The sequence below is a fragment of the Truncatella angustata genome (genome assembly GCF_020726525.1).
Source record: "Truncatella angustata strain MPI-SDFR-AT-0073 chromosome Unknown BKA67scaffold_1, whole genome shotgun sequence".
Lineage (NCBI taxonomy): Eukaryota > Fungi > Ascomycota > Sordariomycetes > Amphisphaeriales > Sporocadaceae > Truncatella > Truncatella angustata.
This window is the reverse complement of record NW_025763381.1, coordinates 7,088,057-7,108,602: the sequence shown is the minus strand read 5'-3', so window position 1 is coordinate 7,108,602 and position 20,546 is coordinate 7,088,057. Positions and strand designations below refer to the sequence as shown.

Sequence of the window (20,546 nt, the reverse complement as noted above, 5' to 3'; positions counted from 1 at the left end):
GCCCAGCAATCACTAAGGTTACAGCAAGGTTAACTTACGGTACATGGGGATTCCTACAGTACACAGCCAAAGCACCCGATGAGGGGGCTAGATTAGTGGCTGGCACCCGCCCAGCAGCTGCGAAGCACTTCGCCAGCAAGCAAAGACAGGCACATGATAACTAATATGTGCAGACGAAAGGTTAGGTCTGAAAAGGTACTGAATTCGTGGAAGAGATTCATCATCGGCAAGATTCATCTCTCTATTTATCTTGATTGGTTCTTTCACATCATTCAGTTCTTGCGACGTTCTCAACATCACTGTCCGAAGAGATGGCCCCGGCCCCGTCAACTTTTCTGGTTCAAGACGTGAATCGTGACATCAACAGGGATCTTTGGTCCCTGGACTTCGAGACCCACTAAAAAGTTGAACGAGACTTTTCCAATGCATTGAAGATTCGGCCGCGACTTGCAAACCTTATCCGACTGCGAGTCTTCATGCTAGGTCCTGGGGTATTCTCATGATATATACAGGTTTCTCGACTTTGGAAGTTGGCAATCACAGTTCTTTCTCCAACTGTTGCACAGTGCAATAACCGGTCTTTCATAGCTGCGTCGAAAGAACTGCGCTTATCATAATGTCTCTCGTCGCTTTGCCGCCGGAGCTTCGCAGTATATGCCGGAAACTCACTGCCGTCAAAGTAGAACAGCTTCCCATCCTGTTGCCAACTTTGCTCAAGGACCTGCAAAGATGCCAGGGCCCTCTGTCAGAACCTCAAGAGTCCAAAAGCAGTGCCAACTCGTCAGAGGCCGCCGTTTTAGTGCACAAGCTCCGGACACAGATCAGCGCGCTCCTCAATGGCAGGAGTATCGAGGGCCATTTCGCTGCTGTCGCCCTCATCAAGACCTACATCGAAGCGGGAGGATGGGAAACTCTTCGTACATCCGAGCCCTGGGTCAGGGGCCTTGTGTCTATACTTCAGGTGAGCTCCAGGTATCTCAAACCCCATGTTTAAACACTAACGCATACCAGAAACGAGATCCCATGGCAACGAAGGAGTTGTGTGTGGTAACTCTTACTAAGATATATGCACTTGCTCAGAAATACCAGACTTTGGTGCGAGAGATCGTCACCCCTAGTATTTCCACCTTTGCAACTGCATGCATTCAGATTTTGAAGCCAGCAAACTCAAACAAGACAGCTGTAAAAGCACCCCTGAATTTCACTGAGACAATATTTGAAGCATTCTCCATTCTAATTCCCCTCTATCCCACCACATTGCGGCCATACGTTGGTCAGCTTCGCTCTGTCACACGAATATACCTCTCACCTACAAGCTCTGACGCGTTGCTTGTTCCCCGGAGTCTACAGAGTAGCAGTCGCAGACTGGTCACTCGTTTGCATATGACAGCAGCTAAGAACGGTGGTGCGGACGAATGGACCAAACATGTCAAGGAACTGATCAAGGAGTTCCACGAGACGGCCGATCAGGTCTTCCGGGCCATACAAGAGAACTGGGAGCCAACAACTGGCTATATACGCCAACCAACCAGTTTTGATGCCGAGGCAACCGGTGGTGGTGACTCCCAGGAGCAGTCACCACCATGGACGGGCATTGCAGCTGGAAGCGAACGGATGATTGGTCTCTTGGGCTGTCTTGCCGATTACCTACGATGCGCAACCAAGGTGGCTGTTTCAATTCCGATAAGTGCGTTAATCGATTTGGCTACGCGTGTGTCCTTGATCATTCCTCCCACTCCTGGCAAGGACAAGAACGAAATAGCCCAAATGAATCCGACTGCGGGCCGGGAAGAAAAGGACGATCTATGGACAGTGTTCCCCGACATCCAAGTTGCCACCCTCCAGTTCGTGCTGGTCTTGGTACAACGACTAGGCGCAAACTACACCCCATTAGCTCAGGAGACACTAGAACAGGTCATTCGAACCGTTGACTCGGGCTATCGCATTCCGGAGATTCGTAAAATCACTTTTGCGATAACTGCGGAGCTGCTACAACTATGTGGTCCAACAATGTCAAAAGCTCAGGTCGATGCCCTTTACCTTGTATCGATGATATCCTGCCGCGACCTGCTTGGGGCTGCCGGCCACATCAAGGTGCCAAAACAACAAACGCTCACGGCTCAGAACGGCACAAAAGCGAAGTCGGCGACACAAAATGCTGACGCTTTCCTCAAGTCGAATGCTGAAGACGAGTCTGTATCTGTTTCTCTCGACGCAGAGCATCTTGCCTCGGCAGAACTGCTGCTCACGACTCTGTTCAGTCACCTGCCTCAACATCACATCAACCCCGACCTGCGCTCCCGCATGCTCCGAACCGCTATCTTGTGCCAAATCAAAGATGCCGAGATCGCCAGCATTCTCCACCCTGCAAAGGACAAGAATGGCAGAACGGCACAGGTTATCCTCCCATACCTCCACCAGCAGTTCCCCCGTGACGAAGTTGTCGAGATTCTCCGCTTCAACTTCCGCCCCATCACTGGTGGAAAGAAGGGGGATATCATGGACATGGCCGACGAGATGGAGATCGAGACCGAGGAAGCGCCCGAGAAGCCCACCAACGGATTTACCTTTGATCGGCCTTTCCAGGTATCTTCCTCTTTCGCCACGACGGGTGCCGCCGGCGCAACCACGGCGGCGGAGGAGCCGGTCGTGGGGCGGACCGCCCCTTCCGCACCGGGCATCGCAGCCGAGATCCAGCCGAGCCCATTCTTGCCGCAGCCCTTCATGCAGGGGGCAGCAGTGCCGGCCGTCAACCCGGTCGCGGCAAACACGATCCCTCTCAAGCGAAAGAGCGAAGATCCGGAATCTCTGGTCGCATCGAAACGCGTTGATGCTGCTAATGTCGCCACGCCTGATCCTGGCTTTGGGGTCTTGGGCTCCTTGGTCGAAGACACGCTTGCCATGGTCCCTGCTCCCGTCACGAAGGTGGAAGACAAGATGGAAGAAGATGGCGAAAGTGATGAGGAGAGTGTGCATCTGAACATGGATCTGGACTCAGATGGCGACGAGGATGAGTAGCTGAGCATATATCTTCCACAACAATACAACGGCGAGGCACAGACATAGTTTAATGGGAGATCTATGAATATGTGTTGAAACAAAATCAAACCTTCGATTCAAGTTCGAAGCATTGTGCTACCAGTCTGGCCACAATGACACCAGAACGCCACGCGCCATTTGCCGAGATTTTAACTACTCCTGTGCCACACCTGAAACCACCCAGGACTCCTCACATCCATGTCCTCTGATATAGCAGTAGTATACATATGTAATGTCGACCTTCGAACGCCCTTGTCTGTCTCCGTAAAATGCCGTGTATCTCCCGCGCTATATGCAAGTATGTTGTTTACTCGGCCTCGCCCATGCAGACTATCCAAGACTTCGTGAACCCTTTTTAGATGGAGAACTTCTGTGTTCCCATGAGCTTTCGAGACCCTGTCAATACTCTAGTCGGCTCCAGATCCGCCGGGTCACTGATGCTCCTCTGACGCTCTGTCCGCCCCTCGTCCCCAGAACTGCTTTCTACTTCGTCTCCACTATCATCGCCGTAAACGATATGTCTCAAGACGCTCTTATCAAACATCTCTATCGCCATGTGTCGGTCGCTAAGCCGGTAGTGATGGTTTTCAAGAAGAGACAGCACCTGCCTAAAGAGTTTGGGCTGGCGAAACCCGGGTACTTTTTTGTGCCTGAGTTGGATGAGTTCAAGTTTGGCTCTCTTGTATAGAACCATGTCGCCAAACTCAACCATTATTTCCAGGATTCGCTGGTTCGTTTCATCTGAATCTTTCATCACGGCTGGTGGCGCTTCGATAATTGTCTTCTGTGTGTCTGGAAGCGCCACTGATGCCGCTGTCTCATGTTTCCAGGGTTGGAATGAGAAAAACCTCGAAAGGTCTGTCGGCAAGCAGAAACCAAGCGACGTCCCTAATGGTGTGGTATTAGAATCCCACCCTAACTCGGAGAGTATCTCGAGTCCGTGCACAGATCGTGAGATCAACCCGAGTACGAAGAACGCGGTGCCTCTCAAGCTCATCACCTCGTGTGACTCGGCGATTTTGACAATGTGCTCCACAACGTCGGTAGACTCTAGGAACGGTGCCCCAAGCTCCATAGAGCCCACATTGCCAACTGCCCACATGCAACCTTTGACCTTGGTCATTGTCTCAGAGTCATCTGATTGCATGCCATACTCGCGAATAGTCGTCGAGAACTCCTCGAAATGTCCCTTGTCCTCCAGTAATCTGCAACCTTCCTTGGTCCGCGTCAGTTCGCGATAAAAGTGAGGAGGGATATGGTTGTCATGATCCACATCAAATTCGTCCTCATATAAACTTAGGCGGCCGGTGTGATCGTCCGGCTGATCCACAAACGAACGTGCTAAGCTCGCTTCTATAAGACTGACGTAATTGTCGTTTCGGCCCAAGAACCAATCATCCATTTCGTTGCTGATATAGTCAAGTCCGTCGAGGTAGTGATATCCGATAGATGTCGACAAAAATCGGAGAAGCAAGGGGGCTCCTATCTCCCCTAGATGGTCCAAAGCTGGCCTACACTCCACAATATACTCAAGCAAGTGTTTGGTATTGCATGCTTTCTCCAGGATCTTCACAGCAGTCGCGCAAACCTCGATTTCGGGGTCATATAGCTGAGTTACAAGAAGCTGGATCGCCCACTTCGCATCAGAGACAATCTGCCCCGACGACGAGACCCGTTGGCCCGTGGCATACATCCGTAGAGCATTAGTCGCATGAATGCGTATCTCTTTAGTACCCGCTGTCAGCGCCTTGGACAGCAGTACACGAGGATGACCTTGTAAGCTATAGTCGAAGTTTGCTAGTATCAACTTGATGAGATCAGGGCGCTGGTTGAAATCAATGATGTGATATATCATATTGAATATTCGCCACCGTTCAAGCATTTGCAACCCCTTCGGATCACCTGTGAGAACGCCCAGCATAGGGAAGTAGCCACCACACAGATAGTCGGTTAAATAGTCCCTAGAAAACATGGGTTTCTGCGCTGTTAAACCACTAGTCTTTTAGGTGTATTAGCACGTTTGTTTCGGTTCCATCATTTGAGATCGATGACTTACAGGATCGCATTGAGCAAGGCATTCGGCAAGCTGCCTCAACAGCTTGTTGTCTGATAGATATCTTCGCCCTTCTGGCGATTGTAATAACGTGTGCATCAAAGCACAACCCACCCTGATGTATTTCTGCGAGTTTCGATGACTTTTTGTACCTGAGAAGCGATACTTGAAGGGACGATAAAAGCTCATGATTCTTTTCACGAACTTTGAAGCTTTGATCGCTTCCTCCAATCTCTTTCCGTTGGTTAGTGGTCCTTCAATGATTCTTAGAACAATGTCCCAATTCCATTTCAATGGGTTCGAGCTTCCAAGAACGCCCGAGTCGATGAGAAGCTGGCGAAATGTCGCATCATCCGTGTTCATCGAAGCATTATTCTTGGGTGTTTCTTCTACTGAGCCCAGTTGGTCAAGACTGGCACTAGAAGGCAGACCGAGACCTGACGGCGAGGATCGAAACAATGTCCGACTGACGCTGCTAATCTGGTAGACGACACCTGTAGCGTTGAACCTGGTGTTGTCTTTAAATTCCACGGCGGAAGAGAAGAGCTCCGGGAGTAATTGTAGTTGGCTGCTCCATGCCTGGGGAAGTAGCCGACCAGCAAGCTTGAGAACTTCGCCGATGAGTAACGTCGCTTTGCGTTTCAGTATGGAGACCTCCGGTTCTTGCGCGATAACAAGAAGGCTCTGCAGTAAGCCTGCCTTGACGAAGATGGCCAGCAGCAAGGATGTATAATGTTCGACGAAGTTCTGTTCAGCATTTTCCTCATCGTAAGTTGTACTACCCTTAGATGATGTGGTTGACTTCAAGCTGGCAACTCTTCCGTAAGTCGTCAGTCGCCTCCCAGCGAGGAAAGTTGTCGCCCAAGCAGGCGGTTTTATGCGTAACAACGAGAAGAGCAAGTCTATCACGGTTTCCCGAATAGCAGTATTGGGCAACAACAAGCTAGATATTAGAGCTCTGATAGCCCTGAGATCGAACATGGACAAAGACATAAGCCCTGACCATGACTTGAGAGCCGTCGAAACAGCTTTCGAGTTCTGTTTCACGACACCCTCGTAGGAGAACAGTACATCTGTAAAGGCAGTGAACATGACCTCCAAATCGTACCCTGCCCGCAGATACTTTCGAGAATTGGGAGAATTTAGCAGGAACAGGAATGCAGACACCAACGACTCTGGAGACTTATAAGTCCCTTCAGCAAGTGCCTCAGATAAGGGTGCTAGACCACCGCAAGAAGTAAGCAAAGCGGGATCTCTGAGGAGAATCTCGGCAAGAGTCTCTATGCATATTGGGCGCAAACGGTCCTCTGCATGCTCGGCGACAGCTACGATGGTTCTAACAACAGCCCTTGATATCTCTCGTACTCCATCTTTGACATCGAGGAAGACGCGGACGAATTTGAGTGCTTGCTCACGTTCGACATCAGCCTTCCGATCCTTGGCCAAGGAGACAACGACCATGTAGTCTGTGTTGAGGCTTCGGATCTTCTTCAAAGACGAGATGTCCGAGATGGCATATCGAACCATGCGATAACCAGCAGCTACCACTTCTCGGCTATCGCTCAAAAGCATCATCTGCATCCGCTCGCCAAAGATAGACCATACCAAGTCATACTTGAGTGTGGGGTGTTTCTTGAAGAGGTCGACTAGATTGTTGGCGCGGCCGACGTAGTACTCGGCCGTCAGCCCTTCTTGCTCCAAAGCCTGCAGGATCTCTGCAAGCGCGAATGTCGGAGACTGCTCTGCCGGCTCATCCAAGTCGGACCCAGCACCACTCCTTGACGCACTTTGTGGTGATCGAATGCCGCTGTTCGATAGCAGTCCTTCAGTGCGATTCCGCGTGGGAGTAGCTGGAGTTGCTTTGATCCTTTGTGCATCGTCAATTCTCTGCCTGAGCTCCTTGATTTTCTTGTTTGAAGTGTTCAATTCGATTTCAATGCGTTGCCTCTGGTCCTTGGTTTGCTTGGCCTTCTTGACATTGAGGGCTTCCAACATGTTCTCGCTCCCCTCCCGAATCTTCATTTCACGGCTCAGCGCATCCTTCAGATGGTTTATGTTTTGCTCAGCTAGCGATAGCTCTTCTTCATCTAGCTTCTCCAAATTGTATGTGTCGGCGCGTGAACCGCTTCTTGGTGCCGCCATCTGGCTCCGCAGCTCGGAGCTGAAGCTGCCAGGAGCGGGCGAAGGATTGAGCGAGGCGGCCCTGGGCGCGAACGATCCCTTTGCCCCATTTGCGGTTCCTGGAGGTTGCAGTCCATCTCGTTCTAAGCTGGGGCGCCCCGTCGCGACTGAGGAATTGATCGACGCTGTTGGCTGTGGCGCAAGTGCCTTCTGGTTCGATGTTGCAGAAGTGCTCAGCATTGTGGCAGTCCCAACCAACTGTCCACCATCCGGGACGATTCCCGCGAGCGGCTCATTCGAGTTATGTTCGCATAGATGTTGGTTTTGAAGAAGAAGAAGAGAGACGACCGGGGTGCCGATGGACGGCGGTAATCTAGGCCTGCAGTTTGAGTCTGTGTGTTCCCTGTTTCTTTATGCTTCTGTTGTCCCCTGGCTGCGCGGCGACACTGTATATTGTGGCTCGACTAGCAATTTCACCAGCTCTTACAAGCACATGTACTGTGTAGTCCGGCTAAGCTTGAACAAGCTCGAAAATCCTTGGCGATAAAAGGGCAGGGCAAGGCAGGGCAGGACAAGAATGGCCGTTTTGGAGGGTGGGTGAATCGCTGCCGGTTCCTTAAATGCACCAGACGAAGCTGTCCGCCTGGGATTTGTTATGCGGCCTTCGACTCCACGATCACCGCATTGAAAGCCGTCAGTGGTATATGGAGTAGCACGGGTCCGGTGTTGTCGGTGAGGGCGGTGTTCAGAGGGCTTGCGATCGTGGTCGTTTGCACGGCTGAGGTGTGGTACTTGCAGTTTTGATGTGTTTGAAGGACTGGGTCTTATGAACGTGGCGGGCGGAATATAGAACCACAAGTATGGGTCAGTCTCTCGGTGCTAAAAAGCGTGTCGGGGGTAGTCGTGTATCGGTATCGCTAGCGACTGTTGGGTTTGATCTGAGCAGAATGCATCATCATCATCATCTACATCAGAGGTCCATTTCAGGATCCGGGATCTGTGCACTGCGCCAAGAACGACACAGGCAAGGGGGCCGCTCGCCTAACGCCTAGCCAGGCCAAGTGGGAGCTGAGTGGGAGCCAAGTGGGATGAATGGCCAGCCCTCTTGAGCTGATGGCGTTAAGTGCATACATTCCCACGGTAGCTACATGCAGTACACACATGCATACTTGTATACAAACATACATACATACATACATACATTACTGTGGTTGAGGAAGAGCGGGATTTTCAACAGCTTAGGTTAGGCTACTGCATAAGCTATATTACATGAATATATACTCACATACATACGTACATACATGCATACGTACATACAGGCTCACAGTAGACCATTCTTGCACCCATTGTCAGCTTGGACTGTTAACGTCGGCTTCACCGTTGACAGCGCGTCGTTGAGGGGGACCGCAACAAGAACGTCTCAAAGACTATGATCATAGTATCTACACACTTGCCTAGTTTCTCATATGCTCTCACCATCTTGCCTGTTCATCGCCTCCTCTAGCTAGCCGTGGCTATGCTGCTCTTTCTTTTCTTCCAACAAAGGATGAAGGAAGGTCGCCAGTCTGAGAGCACTATTAACGTCTTGTGCTGCGAGGCGTGGGGTTTGTACTGGAACTGTAACGAGCCACTTATTGCCGAGGACTAAGGACAACATCAATATTGATTGTCGATGTGACACTCCTACATTGAGCTTCCTGCAGTCATGGTGCTGAGGAGAGAATGCCACAAAGGTTAGACTAATTCCAGAATGGACACTCATGTCGACTTTGAAATATAGATGCATTCCGACTCATCACTATTGATATGCTGATGCAGGCTATCGTTCGTTCATTCCCATTATGGAGGGCATTGTTTGTGCAACATGTCGTACGATGTCCCAAAATGGCTGGCGTTGTGGTGGCATCTTATCTTTCATGTGCCGTTAGACCTGGCGGACTTTACAGCGAACTGTACTGAGTGTTTTGACCCCCGCAATCTGCAGCTGGCCTGCAAAGCCCACCCCGCAGTTGTACGTCGGCCACAACCTAGCTTTGATGTCCCAGATCTCTTGAGCGCCTTTATTATCACTTGTCAATATAATCTGTCAAACTAACACACAAGTTCACAAAAAAACATGTAACGTAAAAGGATGGCCCATTTATAAAGTCCAAAATCCACGTGGCTCTACAGGGATCGTCTCGGCTCAAGACCTGCTCTCGTATGACTCGACAGATCCGAACGTCCCCGTTGCAATGGGCCGTCGAGTAGTAGTACTGGATTCCACACGGGCTGTCGGCGCCTTCCGTTCACTACCCACGCTGGATTGCCTCCCTATCCGGACAGCTCCCAGCCATTCGGCGCTCTCAGGAGAAGGTTTCGGTCAACGGCGGGAAGTGTTCAACTATCCTGCCGAACAGTGCGTCGGTTCAATGTTGTCTCTGGAATGAACTCATTCGCCAGTTTACTTAAATAAAGCCGGCTGCTCCTTAGTGTCTTCCCGCTGCCCTTCCTCTTTGTCATTCCATCGTGACTTCCCACACAGCTGTATCTTTCCTCCTTGGTGTAACGTGTTATCGAAGCGTTCGTATTTCTTGATACCCCCCTCCTACATAATCTTGCATTGCATCATCCAACTTCTACATGAACGCTAGTGCTATTGCTCACAGATCTCTATCTGCCATCTCTCAGATAGCTGGACATCTCGCCCCCGAAATCAAATCAAACACCAGAAACATGGCTCGTCTCTCTGCAGCCCGCTACGGCAAGGACAACGTCCGCGTCTTCAAGCGTGACAAGCTGGCCGACGGCAGCGAGGAGGTCACAGAGTTGACTGTGTGCTGTCTGTTGGAGGGCGCCATTGAGGAGTCATACACCAAGGCGGACAACGCTTCTGTCGTCGCCACTGACTCGATCAAGAACACCATCTTCATCAAGGCCAAGGAGTATCCCATCAACCCCATTGAGCAGTGGGCCGCCATGCTGGGTCAGCACTTTTTGGACAAATACCCCCACATATCCGTCGCCAATATCGACATCATTAAGCACAAGTGGACTCGTATGGTCATTGACGGCAAGCCGCACCCCCACAGCTTCTACCGGGACGGCGAGGAGAAGCGCACCGTCGAGGCGCGCGTGACCCGTGAGGACATCGTCATCAAATCCTCGGTCAAGGACCTGCTCGTACTGAAGAGCACGGGCTCCATGTTCTACGGCTACGTGCAAGACGAGTTCACCACCCTAAAGGAGACTACAGACCGTATTCTGTCAACGTCCGTGGACGCCACTTGGGAATGGAAGAAGTTCTCAAGTGTCGATGAGGTCAAGAGCAATGTCGCCGCCTTCGACAAGGCCTTCCAGGCCACAAGGGAAATCACCTTCAAGACGTTCGCTGAGGAGAACAGCCCCTCGGTTCAGGGCACCATGTACCTGATGTGCGAGAAGATTCTGGAAGCAGCGCCCGAGACGGCTACCGTCAGCTATGCGCTGCCCAACAAGCACTACTTTGAAATCGACCTCTCATGGCACAAGGGTATCCAGAACACCGGCAAGGATGCTGAGGTGTATGCTCCTCAATCGGGTCCCAACGGTCTCATCAAGTGCACTGTTGCAAGAGATTAGGCTGTGTGGTTGACATATAGAGCGTATTGATTTAAACTGGTTTTGACATGCATGATGACTAGTACTTGTTTTGGGTTGTTTATTAGCAGAGCAATTGAGCAGATGTACTCGGCAAAGGAATTGGTAGATTACTACGGAAGCACGCTCGAATAGGAGGCGGGCTAACGCACAAGAAATTTCACCACGGCGTTTTGCCAATGGTACTATGAATACAGCATAAACTTTAGACACATAATATCGTACATCAATTGTAGCAATGTGATATTTGAAATCATGTCTCGGGTTTTCTCTTGGGGATACAGACAAGTACGGTAGTCTCATTGTTTAGCTTCTCAAACTTATTTTGACTTCTCTGTTGCAAGAGTGGTTTTGCAGTGATTTGAATGGTGTCTCGTGTCTTGCAAACAAGAATATCTGCCAGCTTTGAGAATGCATAAACAGCGTGCTTTGTGTTGTCAGCACTGCCACGCTACCATCAATGATGTTGTTAACATAATCTCGGTGTAAGGGTACGTTTAGCTCCTATTTTGCATCCCTAATTATAACGTTCGATGCGCTCACCTCTACACAACGTATGTTAGCTTGTCAAGATACACAACGCCATGATTCCTTACTTTCCAAGGCTGCTGATATGGTTCTCACAATACTTACCGCATGTTACATGTCCTAGCACGTCCGATATATCACGTCATGTTGCGTTTCAGTCGTCCTCAGACCTGTCACCATCCCCACGACTAGCCTCCAAATCTCTGCAATCCCGCAGGAAGACATTGGATTTGAGAAATCAGCTGGAAAATCGACATATAAAGCTGGGCGATAAGCTATGAGATCGTCCATTATAGGTACATGGTCGTAATACATGCAAATGTACAAGGTTCGGTTTTTTTCTCTTTCAATATCGAACCAGCCGCTTCCCCTTCTCTTGATATGATGATAGTCTGGCCATCGGGGCTTAACGGCCTATAACTTCATCGAATCTGCCTCTCTGATCGCCTTGACAGCTTGTTCCCAACCCTCCTGTCCCACCGGCTTGCCTCCAAACTGTATCAGGTTCTGCTTGTACGGATGGGCATCTCCCTCAAACGCCTTTAACCTGGCCAGACGCTTGTCTCTTAACCTATTCTTGGGCAGCATACCGCTGACAGCTTTCCTCAGAACCTCGGAGCCACCATACTTGTCCATCAGGACATCCATGGTAACGCTCTTGAGCGAACCAGGCCGCGTGTTGTGTCGGTAGTAGGTCTTTTGCCATTTCTTGTTGCCAGTAGTGTGCAGAGCGGCGCAGTTTGTGACGACGACGTAGTCGCCGCAGTCGGTCGAGGGGTCCCAGGTCGGCTTGTGCTTGCCCATCAAGATGGTAGCTATCCTAGAGGCCAGACGTCCGAGGGAGGGCGGCGTTACACCGGGTTGTGTAGAGAGGGTAGGGTGAAGGGTAGAAGCCGAAACATGGTGCCATACTCGCGAGTAGGAGAGCTTGGTCTGAACAGAAGGTCAAATCAAGTGCTTTGGAAAGCGAGCCGTAGCTTGGGAGGGCCGTCAGGGGAAAGGGGAGCCGAGCTTACCAGTCCGAGTGTTTGCGACATGTTGGTGGATGGAGGGATCTTGTCCCTATGCACAGGTTTGACCAGCGATCTTGCCGACGAAAGACCAGGGCAATTGACTAAAAAGAGTCCCTTTGCGCCGTCGGTATCGGAATCACCTGTAATTCGAGATGGACTACTGGCGTATGCACCAGACGTCGAGGTTCGAGATGCGCGGTCCCCAAATTTTCGATAGGAGCCAAGTCACGTGCCGATAGCGCGTTCGACCTCCAAGCTTCCCACTTGTACATGTACTACAGCACAAGCTTCCGAGAGCTTGGATTGGCGTGATGCTGCACATGCAATTCAAACGTGCAATTCTTAAACATTAACCCCTCCTGGATCTCACTGAAGAATGGCGCGCCGTCCCCCCGCCGAGTGCGGAACACTTGTCACAGAATGATGGAGGCGATTTCAAAGCATCCGGCAATAGCCCCATTTTGATTGGAAATTTGGGCCGCCATTTGGTACATAGGTGAATAATAATAAGAGAGCTCTTGTTTTCATTCGTTATTTCTCGTTGGACTATGCTGAGATATTTCCACAATATCTCATTTCAGTCTGTTGCTACTGCGAGCGGATCCGCGTCCGTTGCACTGTTCACTGCGTCATACTTCCACCGACTGCACACGGACTATCATAAGCGTGAGCCCAATATACCAGCAACGAGAATGACCGTCAATACTGTCGACCGAAAGGTCAAAACCCCGTTCCAGGTTCGTCTTATCCAAGTGCATGTCAGCGTATAAGGATCCGACGGTCGAACGTTCTGGGGGAACGCCCGAGGGAGTAATCATGGCTGACCAGTGTTCGTCACCAGACGCTATTCGCCGTTCATATGACATGTGATTCTTGTGTCAAGTCTGTCTCGGATTCACTTTACAGTCTTGAAGGGATCACCAAGGTCGATGCAAACCTGAAAGACCAGTCAGTAACAGTTGAGGGTACTGGTAAGGAAATGGCTGTCTGCGTTCAAATCAGGTGACTAGTCCAGCTGACGCAAGATCTTAAACCTGCAGCTGCGCCGTCAGCGATTGTAAGCGCAATTGAAGCAACTGGTAGAGATGCTATCCTTCGAGGATCGGGTACATCAAACAGTAAGTCCCCCGGTACTTGCTTTTCATGTCGGATAGTTCGGATACTCCGCTACAATCTAGAGGTTGGATAACAAGCAAACTGTGGCGTGATGTTTCTGACATAAGACAGGTGCCGCAGTATGCATCCTCGAAACGTTCCACGAAAATGCCAACGAGGCACCAGTGCCCGAGGTAGAGGGCGAGGGAGGCTTCTGGAAACAACGCGAAGTGAGAGGTCTAACGCGTTTGGTGCAGGTATCGCCAGAAACGACATTGGTTGATATCACATTGCGTGGAGTAGACCCTGGTAGATATCGGGCATCTATCCGAGAGTATGGAAACTTGGCGGACGGTGCAGTATCTGCAGGTCCTGTGTGGGCAGGCGGCAATGGAACGACACAACCTAGAGGCTTGCTCGGGTTCGTCGAGGTCGGTAAGAACGGACGAGGATCCATGTTTATCGACCATCCTTTCCAAGTGTGGGAGGTTATCGGTCATGCGATGGTAGTGCACAGGGAGGAGGTTGCCGATGGTCCACTTAGCAACGACGAGAATACTGTTGTCGGTGTTATTGCAAGGAGCGCTGGTATGTGGGACAATGACAAGACCGTATGCTCATGCACGGGTAAGACGCTCTGGGAGGAGCGGAAGGATGAGGTTCAAAAAGGCATGATATAATGGCATGACCACGAGCTGGGCATACATTGAGTGCACATGGAACACTGGTGGTCCCTGTCTAAGACATTACATGCGTTGATAAACTGAATCCGAATGAGTATCATGGATTACCTCGAGACTGAAAGTCATGGGCCGTGATGACACCATATGCCTTCCTGCGTCAAGCCAGTACCGTCTCTCGCCAATAGTTTCCCAAGTCTGAACTTGGTCGGCGAGCCATCATTGCTTCTTGGGGAAGGCTTGGAAACCGTCCGTTGAGCCTGTCAAAGAGGTCGGCGCGACGCAGCCCTTATACTGGCACCACGGTGGTTCGATTCCAAGGAACTTCTCGAACGAGTAGGGGTGCTAAGCGCATCTTATACACAAACAGCGCTGCACAATGCCGTCTTCAAGAAACAATTTCCTATATGCTCGGCGCGTTACTCAACATCAAGTATGCAAGAATCAGGCCACTTCCTCGTGTTGATGTGCTCTGATGCGACGCACCATGGGAAGTCAGCACAGGGGAAGGGAAAAGCTTAGCCTAGCTATTAAGTGGCACCCACGGACAAGGGACCTGGCAGCTCTTCCCCAGAGGCTGCGTAAGCGAAGGACGAATTCAAACCACGAAATAATTGATCGCACAGACACATTGTCAACTGTGAATATGATCTGACCATACAGTTCGGCACCTTGGCTATGCAGGGGAGTGATGCATTTGTGCCGCCATGGATGTGCTGATAGCTACCACGTGCGGCGGTTGCACCGAACTACACTATTTCTCATAATGCAAATTCCCGAAGACAATTACAAGCGATCAAATATTCATTTACTCGATACCATGAACGAAGCTTGGCCATAGGTCTATTTCAGGCTCCGAGAAAAACAAACATGTGCCAGTACTCGTCTGAACTCGTTGCTATGTGTTTCCATGCCACAGGGACGTATAAACCTGGGATGTAAACTCGTCGTAGACCTTAAGTTGATCTGGTACATCTCCGGAAGGCAGGCAAACACGAAACATCTCATCGTGCCCCCACTTAATGGTGACCGGAAGTACTCAGACGCGGTGACAGGAACAAAGATGAGACGAGTGAGCCTCAAATTGATCCTGCCGAGAAATTGTATGTTCCGACTATTTGGAACAAGCATTGTCGTGAAGTGTGAATCATGACGTGGACGTACAGATCTGGAATGACGAACCCAGCTGGGATCATCGAAATACTTGTAAGTGTCACAGGATAACCTTGAGTTCTCTCTCATGAAAGGCCGAGAAAGCTGCCACATGCCGTCAGCGGCGCTTCTTCATGTGCTGTAGAGCAGTAATTAAGAATATTTGAAGATCTCAGTTTCTGATTTTCGAAACGCATAGTTCTATGCATCGGCATTGACAAACCCTGTAAGTAACAAAGAAAAGGACGGGCGAATGCATAATCTTCTGGAAGAAATCTACTTCAGGTCACGGCTAGGAATCATCGACGCCAGGGTCTGTTGCAGATCAGACGATAGACTATACCCTTTGTGATGTTAAGAAAATTATTATAGCGGACGCTAGCATACCATGCATGTTTACGTCCCCCAAGCGCATCCAGAGTATTGGGTCGAAGTCTTCATCAGCTGGCTCCGAGTATTAGGCCGAGCAGAGCGGCATAGGCTCACAAATCTTGACAGATGAAACGGTAGAGCTCATGATGCATCACCTTCTAATGCAATTTCACATGAGAGAGAGTGAGGTTGGAATTCTGGCAAGTAGCTTGAGATTCCGAATATGCCTGGTGTCCGCAGTCTGGTGTGGGACTAACCTAAGGTTAGGTACTCTGATCTCGTGGGGTGCTCAGCGAGAAAGAAAGCCCCCACTCCTCCAGTAAAAAGGTCTCAAACTGACCCAAGACAAGCCAGTTTCGCAATAAGGTTTCGGGATTCAGGCTGTGGCCAAGGATTTTGGAGAGGATTTGGCACAGGCGGGAATATCCTGCTGATCATCAGAAATACAGCAGATTGGCGAGGTGGTTGCAGTGCACTTGCAGTCTCAGTCTCGGGGAATTGCCTCATCGAAGAAGCCTGAATAGGACAGCTAACAGGTCAATTGGGTGATGTGGCCTTTCGGGAAGCAACAGCTAATCAAAACACGAAAAGAACATTGGTGATTTACCAAGTCATTTATGCGGTAGCATTTGCGGTAGCAGTCAAGAGACGTCGAACGTCTCGGTACTCACATATTAATCAACACTCTCATCTCCATTGCGAGGTCATGTAGTGGCTAGTCAACCAGGTGCTCAAGATACAACAAGACGCAACTCAGGCTTTAGTGACTGAATGGTAATTGGCTATAAGTTAAGCAGAAAGAGCTTTTGCTAAGATGTCGGGCCGGTGGCAGAAAGTTTTTGAACGCCCAAGAAATCGTATGCGGTGAAACAAATAACTAGCGTCGCCTGACAGGTAGAATATCCAGAACTGCTACTACATAATTAGCATCTACTTTTGGTTACCTTCCAGCAAAGAGGACTGTTGGCACGATGCAGTTATTATTCAGTAATTGTCCCGAGGCCACATACGGTATCGGGGGGGAACGACGGTGTGCACTCTACGCGCCCTTGGAACACGATAGCCAGCATAGCGTCCAATGAGACGCCGAAAACGTGCGCCCCATACCTCGCCGAGGCTCCACAACCAATCATTACTAGTTCGTACACCTGGAACACTTGGTGCTTGAAGATGACAGGGCATGGTTGAGTGGCACTTCCAAGTTACGCTATATGGCATGGCATTCATGCTCATACTGCCCTTGGCTCTATTCGAATACCGGCTTAAACTTCTCGTGAGAAGCAACAATCCCCGCTTCCTCTTCCTCTTCGTCCTCTTAGCAAGGGGCAAAAGCTGGGCTAGAGGCAGTTCCAAGCTTATTGAGATCTTGGGAATGATGAGACGAAGGAGGAGCCAGGACAGATGATGGCTACATGTATGCTTATGGACATTTGAATCTTTGTACCCGGCCTTGGCATATTTGACAACCCGCCCACCTGAGTCTGATACAAACAGATCTACTTGTTCTCAAACTGCTGATATCACCGACGTCTTTGTGGTCATAGCAAAGCGGCCCATTAGGTTTGTAGAAGCCAATGATCGTCACAGAACCTGGGCGATCGTGGGAAGCCGCAAGTGGCCTCTCGATATTTAGGCCATGATTTCCAATGGTTTGGTGAGGGTACTGGCACAATTTAAAATTGCGCCTATAGTCGTTCGAGCAAGCTTGTCGAACAAGGCCACGATCAGTCTATTATAATTTATCGCCCATCCTAAGCGCCGAACCCGACCCCTTCACTGATAGGACAATTCAATAATAGCTTGTTGCTTGAGGTCAAGTACTAACCCCTGCCCCTAGCCGTTTTCCCACCCCCTGGGGGGGGCCTGCACGGCGAGCGCACAGGCGTCTAGGATCGTTTTGCTTGTGAGTACGTTACTCCGTACCCACTCCAAGCCAAGCGACGCCCCCAGGTCGGATGGGTTACCGCATACTGCATGATATACGCAGCAGGTCCCAACCCTCCGACCAGACTTGTTGCCCGTGTATTCCGTCTAACCTTAGAGGCCAAGCAATCCAGGGCAAGCCATCGAGTTCTCAGTGAACCGACTCCGTCCACTCTCCGCCTCTCTGCAAGCGCTGGCTCGTCCTGCATCCACTCACTTTTATTGCAAACCTCTCAGCCCACGCTGCAAGTGTTCAGATCTCATCACCAATCTAACGCAGTCTGTCTTTCCCGTTGCGCAATTTGACCACAGCAAAGTGTTGCTCGTGATTTCGAGAACGAGACTATCATACTTGGCTACGAACTAGTCCTCGTACGTTGTACGTGGCTGTCTTTGCACTTGTATCGGCCTACATATCCTACATATCCCACATATTCCGCCGACGACGTTCCCAGGAACTTGGGTTCGCAAGCGCGCGATACCTATCCGAACCAACAACCCAATCCCTTGGGGGCCCTCCTGGGACCTGCATCAAACAAGCAAATCGCCTCACCAACAGCCGATCAATTTCTGATCGAATGCTTACACATTGAAGACCGGACCGTTGATCTACTTTCGTTGCTGCAATTTGGGACAAGTTTTCAACCCAGAACCCAAGTGAAGAGCGGGGAAACCTAGCCTGCGATTAGGCGCACAACACACGACACTAATACTAGCCGATCTCGACGACCAGAAGGACTACTAAAGCCCGTCCCTCCTTTGACCACCAGGCGAAGTGGGCTATTCTTTCGGTGCACCAAGGAAACAATTCGGTCAACGCATCCCGGGGATTGTCAGTCGCAGGGCGACTCGCGGCCTCTTGGGGTTCTTGACTTTGGGATCACGACATTCAGTTAAACTCTCATGCTTGAGACAACATGTCGCTGAAACAAGTGAGTCAGAACTCGACTGTGACCGGCGCATTGCGAGACTTACAATTGTGTAGGAAATAGAGACCTGGGTATCGGCCCTCGGCCACTACGATAACAATGAGTTCGACGAGGCGCTGAAGAATTTTGAGGGCATTGCCGATACCTCCAAGATTCTGTTTAATATGGGAGTTATTCACGCAACGCTAGGTGAACATGAAAAAGCTGTAAGTTGACCGGACCACAATGGCACATATAGCACCTGCTCATGCATGTCACAGGTCGAAGCATACCAGCGAGCCATCAAATTGGACCAATACCTCGCTGTAGCTTACTTCCAAGAGGGCGTGTCGAATTTCTTACTTGGCGACTTCGAGGAGGCATTGGCCAATTTCAACGACACGCTTCTATATTTGAGAGGAAACACCATGATCGACTATGCACAGCTGGGACTTCTGTTCAAGTTGTATTCTTGCGAGGTCCTGTTCAACCGTGGTCTTTGCTACATATATCTGCAGCAGAAGGATGCTGGCTTGCAAGATTTGCAGTATGCAGTCAAGGAGAAGGTTGTGGAGGATCACAACGTTATCGATGAGGCCATCAGAGAGGAGGCAGAGGTGAGCAACTAAGGAACATTTCCATTCTTGAGATACTAACGTCCACAGGGTTATACCGTGTTCTCTATTCCAGTCGGTGTCGTCTACAGACCCAACGAAGCCAAAGTACGAAATTTGAAGACAAAAGACTATCTGGGCAAAGCCCGCCTTGTTGCGGCCTCAGATCGTGCGAATGCTTTTACTGGTTTCGCCGGCTCGGAAATTAAGAATGCAGGCAGAGCAAACGACAAGGACGACCGCCCTACCGACAACATTTCATTTGCTGCTACGAACTTGGTGAAGCCTGGCATCCAGAGTCGCGCACGGCAGCAACCTGAAGCTCCAGCTGGTCGCAATGGTGCTTTCCCGCCTACTCCGCCTCCTGAGAACGACAAGCCTCCCCAGATGAGCCGTGGTGCCTCGGTACGAAATGGACCGAAACCGATGCTGGCCAAGCTCAACATTGAGCCGCCACGATCGAATAGCTATACGAAGACGACTTCACCCCAAAGCAATCCCAGCGAGCGGAGAGCACCTACTAGGGCTCCTTCGGAGGCAAGATCACCACCACAGCGTGGTTATTCGCAGCGGGATCAAGGTAGACGCAGACAATCTAGGCCCCCAAGAGACGCTACGGAGGACTACTTGGACGATGTCTACGAATCATATAATGGTGGCGGCAGTGATTCGAGAAGTAGCAGGTCGCAGCCCCGCCGCAACCAGCAGCGCTACGGTGAAGAGGAGTTTGATGGCAGTGATTACGACTCATTTGACGAAGGGGATTTTGAAATGGTATCGAGCCGAAGACCAGGTGCAGGATCAGTGTCAAGCTCGTCACGAGGTCAATCGAGAAGACCGGAAGCCCGCAAGATTCGAATCAAGGTGCACGCCGAGGATGTCCGTTATATCATGGTGGGAACTGCAGTAGAGTTCCCAGATCTTGTCGATCGTATTCGTGACAAGTTCGGCTTACGAGGGCGCTTCAAGATCAAGGTTCGCGATGAAGACTCGCCTGAAGACATGATTACCATGGGAGATCAAGATGATTTGGACATGGTCATTATGAGCGCAAAGCAGGCGGCAAGAAAGCAGAGGCAAGACATTGGAAAGATGGAGGTAAGTTTTCTCTTGATGCTAAACCGTGCACAGGAACAAGAGGCTAATATGCAACAGATTTGGGTTCAAGAAGTTTAGACTTTTCTATATGATTTGGCGGCCATTCACATACAACGATACCCAGCAATTTCGATACGAAGTAATGACATAGTAACTTGAGACTTCCGCATCTTCGGATCATCGCATCCCATTTTACGCTGCAGATTTGCTGCCCAAGCCAACGCCCCTTATTTGTAACCAATGGCTCATTTGAACGTGTTTGGGACCAAACTAGCACATTCCGCTTCGATACTTCGTCTAGTTCCTCTGCATCGTTATTGTTTGCAAACAGC

At 50.3% G+C, this 20,546-nt stretch overlaps 6 protein-coding genes across 6 annotated transcripts; 4 read left to right on the top strand and 2 right to left on the bottom strand.

The window, feature by feature from the left end:
• Positions 1 to 390: 390 nt before the first annotated feature.
• On the top strand, positions 391 to 3,358 carry BKA67DRAFT_74609 (rRNA processing/ribosome biogenesis-domain-containing protein). Its single transcript, XM_046109404.1, has 2 exons — positions 391 to 961; positions 1,012 to 3,358. Exons 1-2 carry the CDS (start codon positions 617 to 619, stop codon positions 3,016 to 3,018), a joined length of 2,352 nt encoding a protein of 783 aa, XP_045965204.1. The 5' UTR covers positions 391 to 616; the 3' UTR covers positions 3,019 to 3,358.
• Positions 3,207 to 7,763, bottom strand: BKA67DRAFT_74593 (Rapamycin-insensitive companion of mTOR, N-term-domain-containing protein). The gene is made up of 2 exons (XM_046109403.1): positions 5,096 to 7,763; positions 3,207 to 5,038 (listed from the first exon to the last, which is right to left on the bottom strand). Exons 1-2 carry the CDS (start codon positions 7,451 to 7,453, stop codon positions 3,395 to 3,397), a joined length of 4,002 nt encoding a protein of 1,333 aa, XP_045965203.1. The 5' UTR covers positions 7,454 to 7,763; the 3' UTR covers positions 3,207 to 3,394.
• Positions 7,764 to 9,928: 2,165 nt separating this feature from the next.
• BKA67DRAFT_511375 (uncharacterized protein) lies at positions 9,929 to 10,813 on the top strand (the record flags this gene model as incomplete). The annotated part of the gene is made up of 1 exon (XM_046097398.1): positions 9,929 to 10,813. The coding sequence occupies one exon, from the start codon at positions 9,929 to 9,931 to the stop codon at positions 10,811 to 10,813; it is 885 nt and encodes a 294-aa protein (XP_045965202.1).
• An 893-nt stretch (positions 10,814 to 11,706) lies between these two features.
• Positions 11,707 to 12,686, bottom strand: BKA67DRAFT_74585 (ribosomal protein L13). The gene is made up of 2 exons (XM_046109402.1): positions 12,376 to 12,686; positions 11,707 to 12,292 (listed from the first exon to the last, which is right to left on the bottom strand). The coding sequence occupies exons 1-2, from the start codon at positions 12,394 to 12,396 to the stop codon at positions 11,774 to 11,776; spliced, it is 540 nt and encodes a 179-aa protein (XP_045965201.1). The 5' UTR covers positions 12,397 to 12,686; the 3' UTR covers positions 11,707 to 11,773.
• A 545-nt stretch (positions 12,687 to 13,231) lies between these two features.
• Positions 13,232 to 14,147, top strand: BKA67DRAFT_531144 (superoxide dismutase 1 copper chaperone; the record flags this gene model as incomplete). Its single annotated transcript, XM_046099343.1, has 3 exons — positions 13,232 to 13,343; positions 13,413 to 13,490; positions 13,600 to 14,147. The coding sequence occupies 3 exons, from the start codon at positions 13,232 to 13,234 to the stop codon at positions 14,145 to 14,147; spliced, it is 738 nt and encodes a 245-aa protein (XP_045965200.1).
• Positions 14,148 to 18,511: 4,364 nt separating this feature from the next.
• On the top strand, positions 18,512 to 20,292 carry BKA67DRAFT_590215 (tetratricopeptide; the record flags this gene model as incomplete). Its single annotated transcript, XM_046104563.1, has 5 exons — positions 18,512 to 18,526; positions 18,580 to 18,729; positions 18,784 to 19,119; positions 19,168 to 20,214; positions 20,272 to 20,292. The coding sequence occupies 5 exons, from the start codon at positions 18,512 to 18,514 to the stop codon at positions 20,290 to 20,292; spliced, it is 1,569 nt and encodes a 522-aa protein (XP_045965199.1).
• Positions 20,293 to 20,546: the final 254 nt, after the last annotated feature.

Coding starts and splice junctions, on each gene's coding strand:
- BKA67DRAFT_74609 (XM_046109404.1), top strand. CDS start 617: ATGTCTCTCGTCGCTTTGCCGCCGGAGCTTCGCAGTATATGCCGGAAA. Junction 962..1,011: donor GCCTTGTGTCTATACTTCAG/GTGAGCTCCAGG, acceptor AACGCATACCAG/AAACGAGATCCCATGGCAAC.
- BKA67DRAFT_74593 (XM_046109403.1), bottom strand. CDS start 7,453: ATGCTGAGCACTTCTGCAACATCGAACCAGAAGGCACTTGCGCCACAG. Junction 5,039..5,095: donor GCCTTGCTCAATGCGATCCT/GTAAGTCATCGA, acceptor TACACCTAAAAG/ACTAGTGGTTTAACAGCGCA.
- BKA67DRAFT_74585 (XM_046109402.1), bottom strand. CDS start 12,396: ATGTCGCAAACACTCGGACTG. Junction 12,293..12,375: donor TGTCGCAAACACTCGGACTG/GTAAGCTCGGCT, acceptor CCTTCTGTTCAG/ACCAAGCTCTCCTACTCGCG.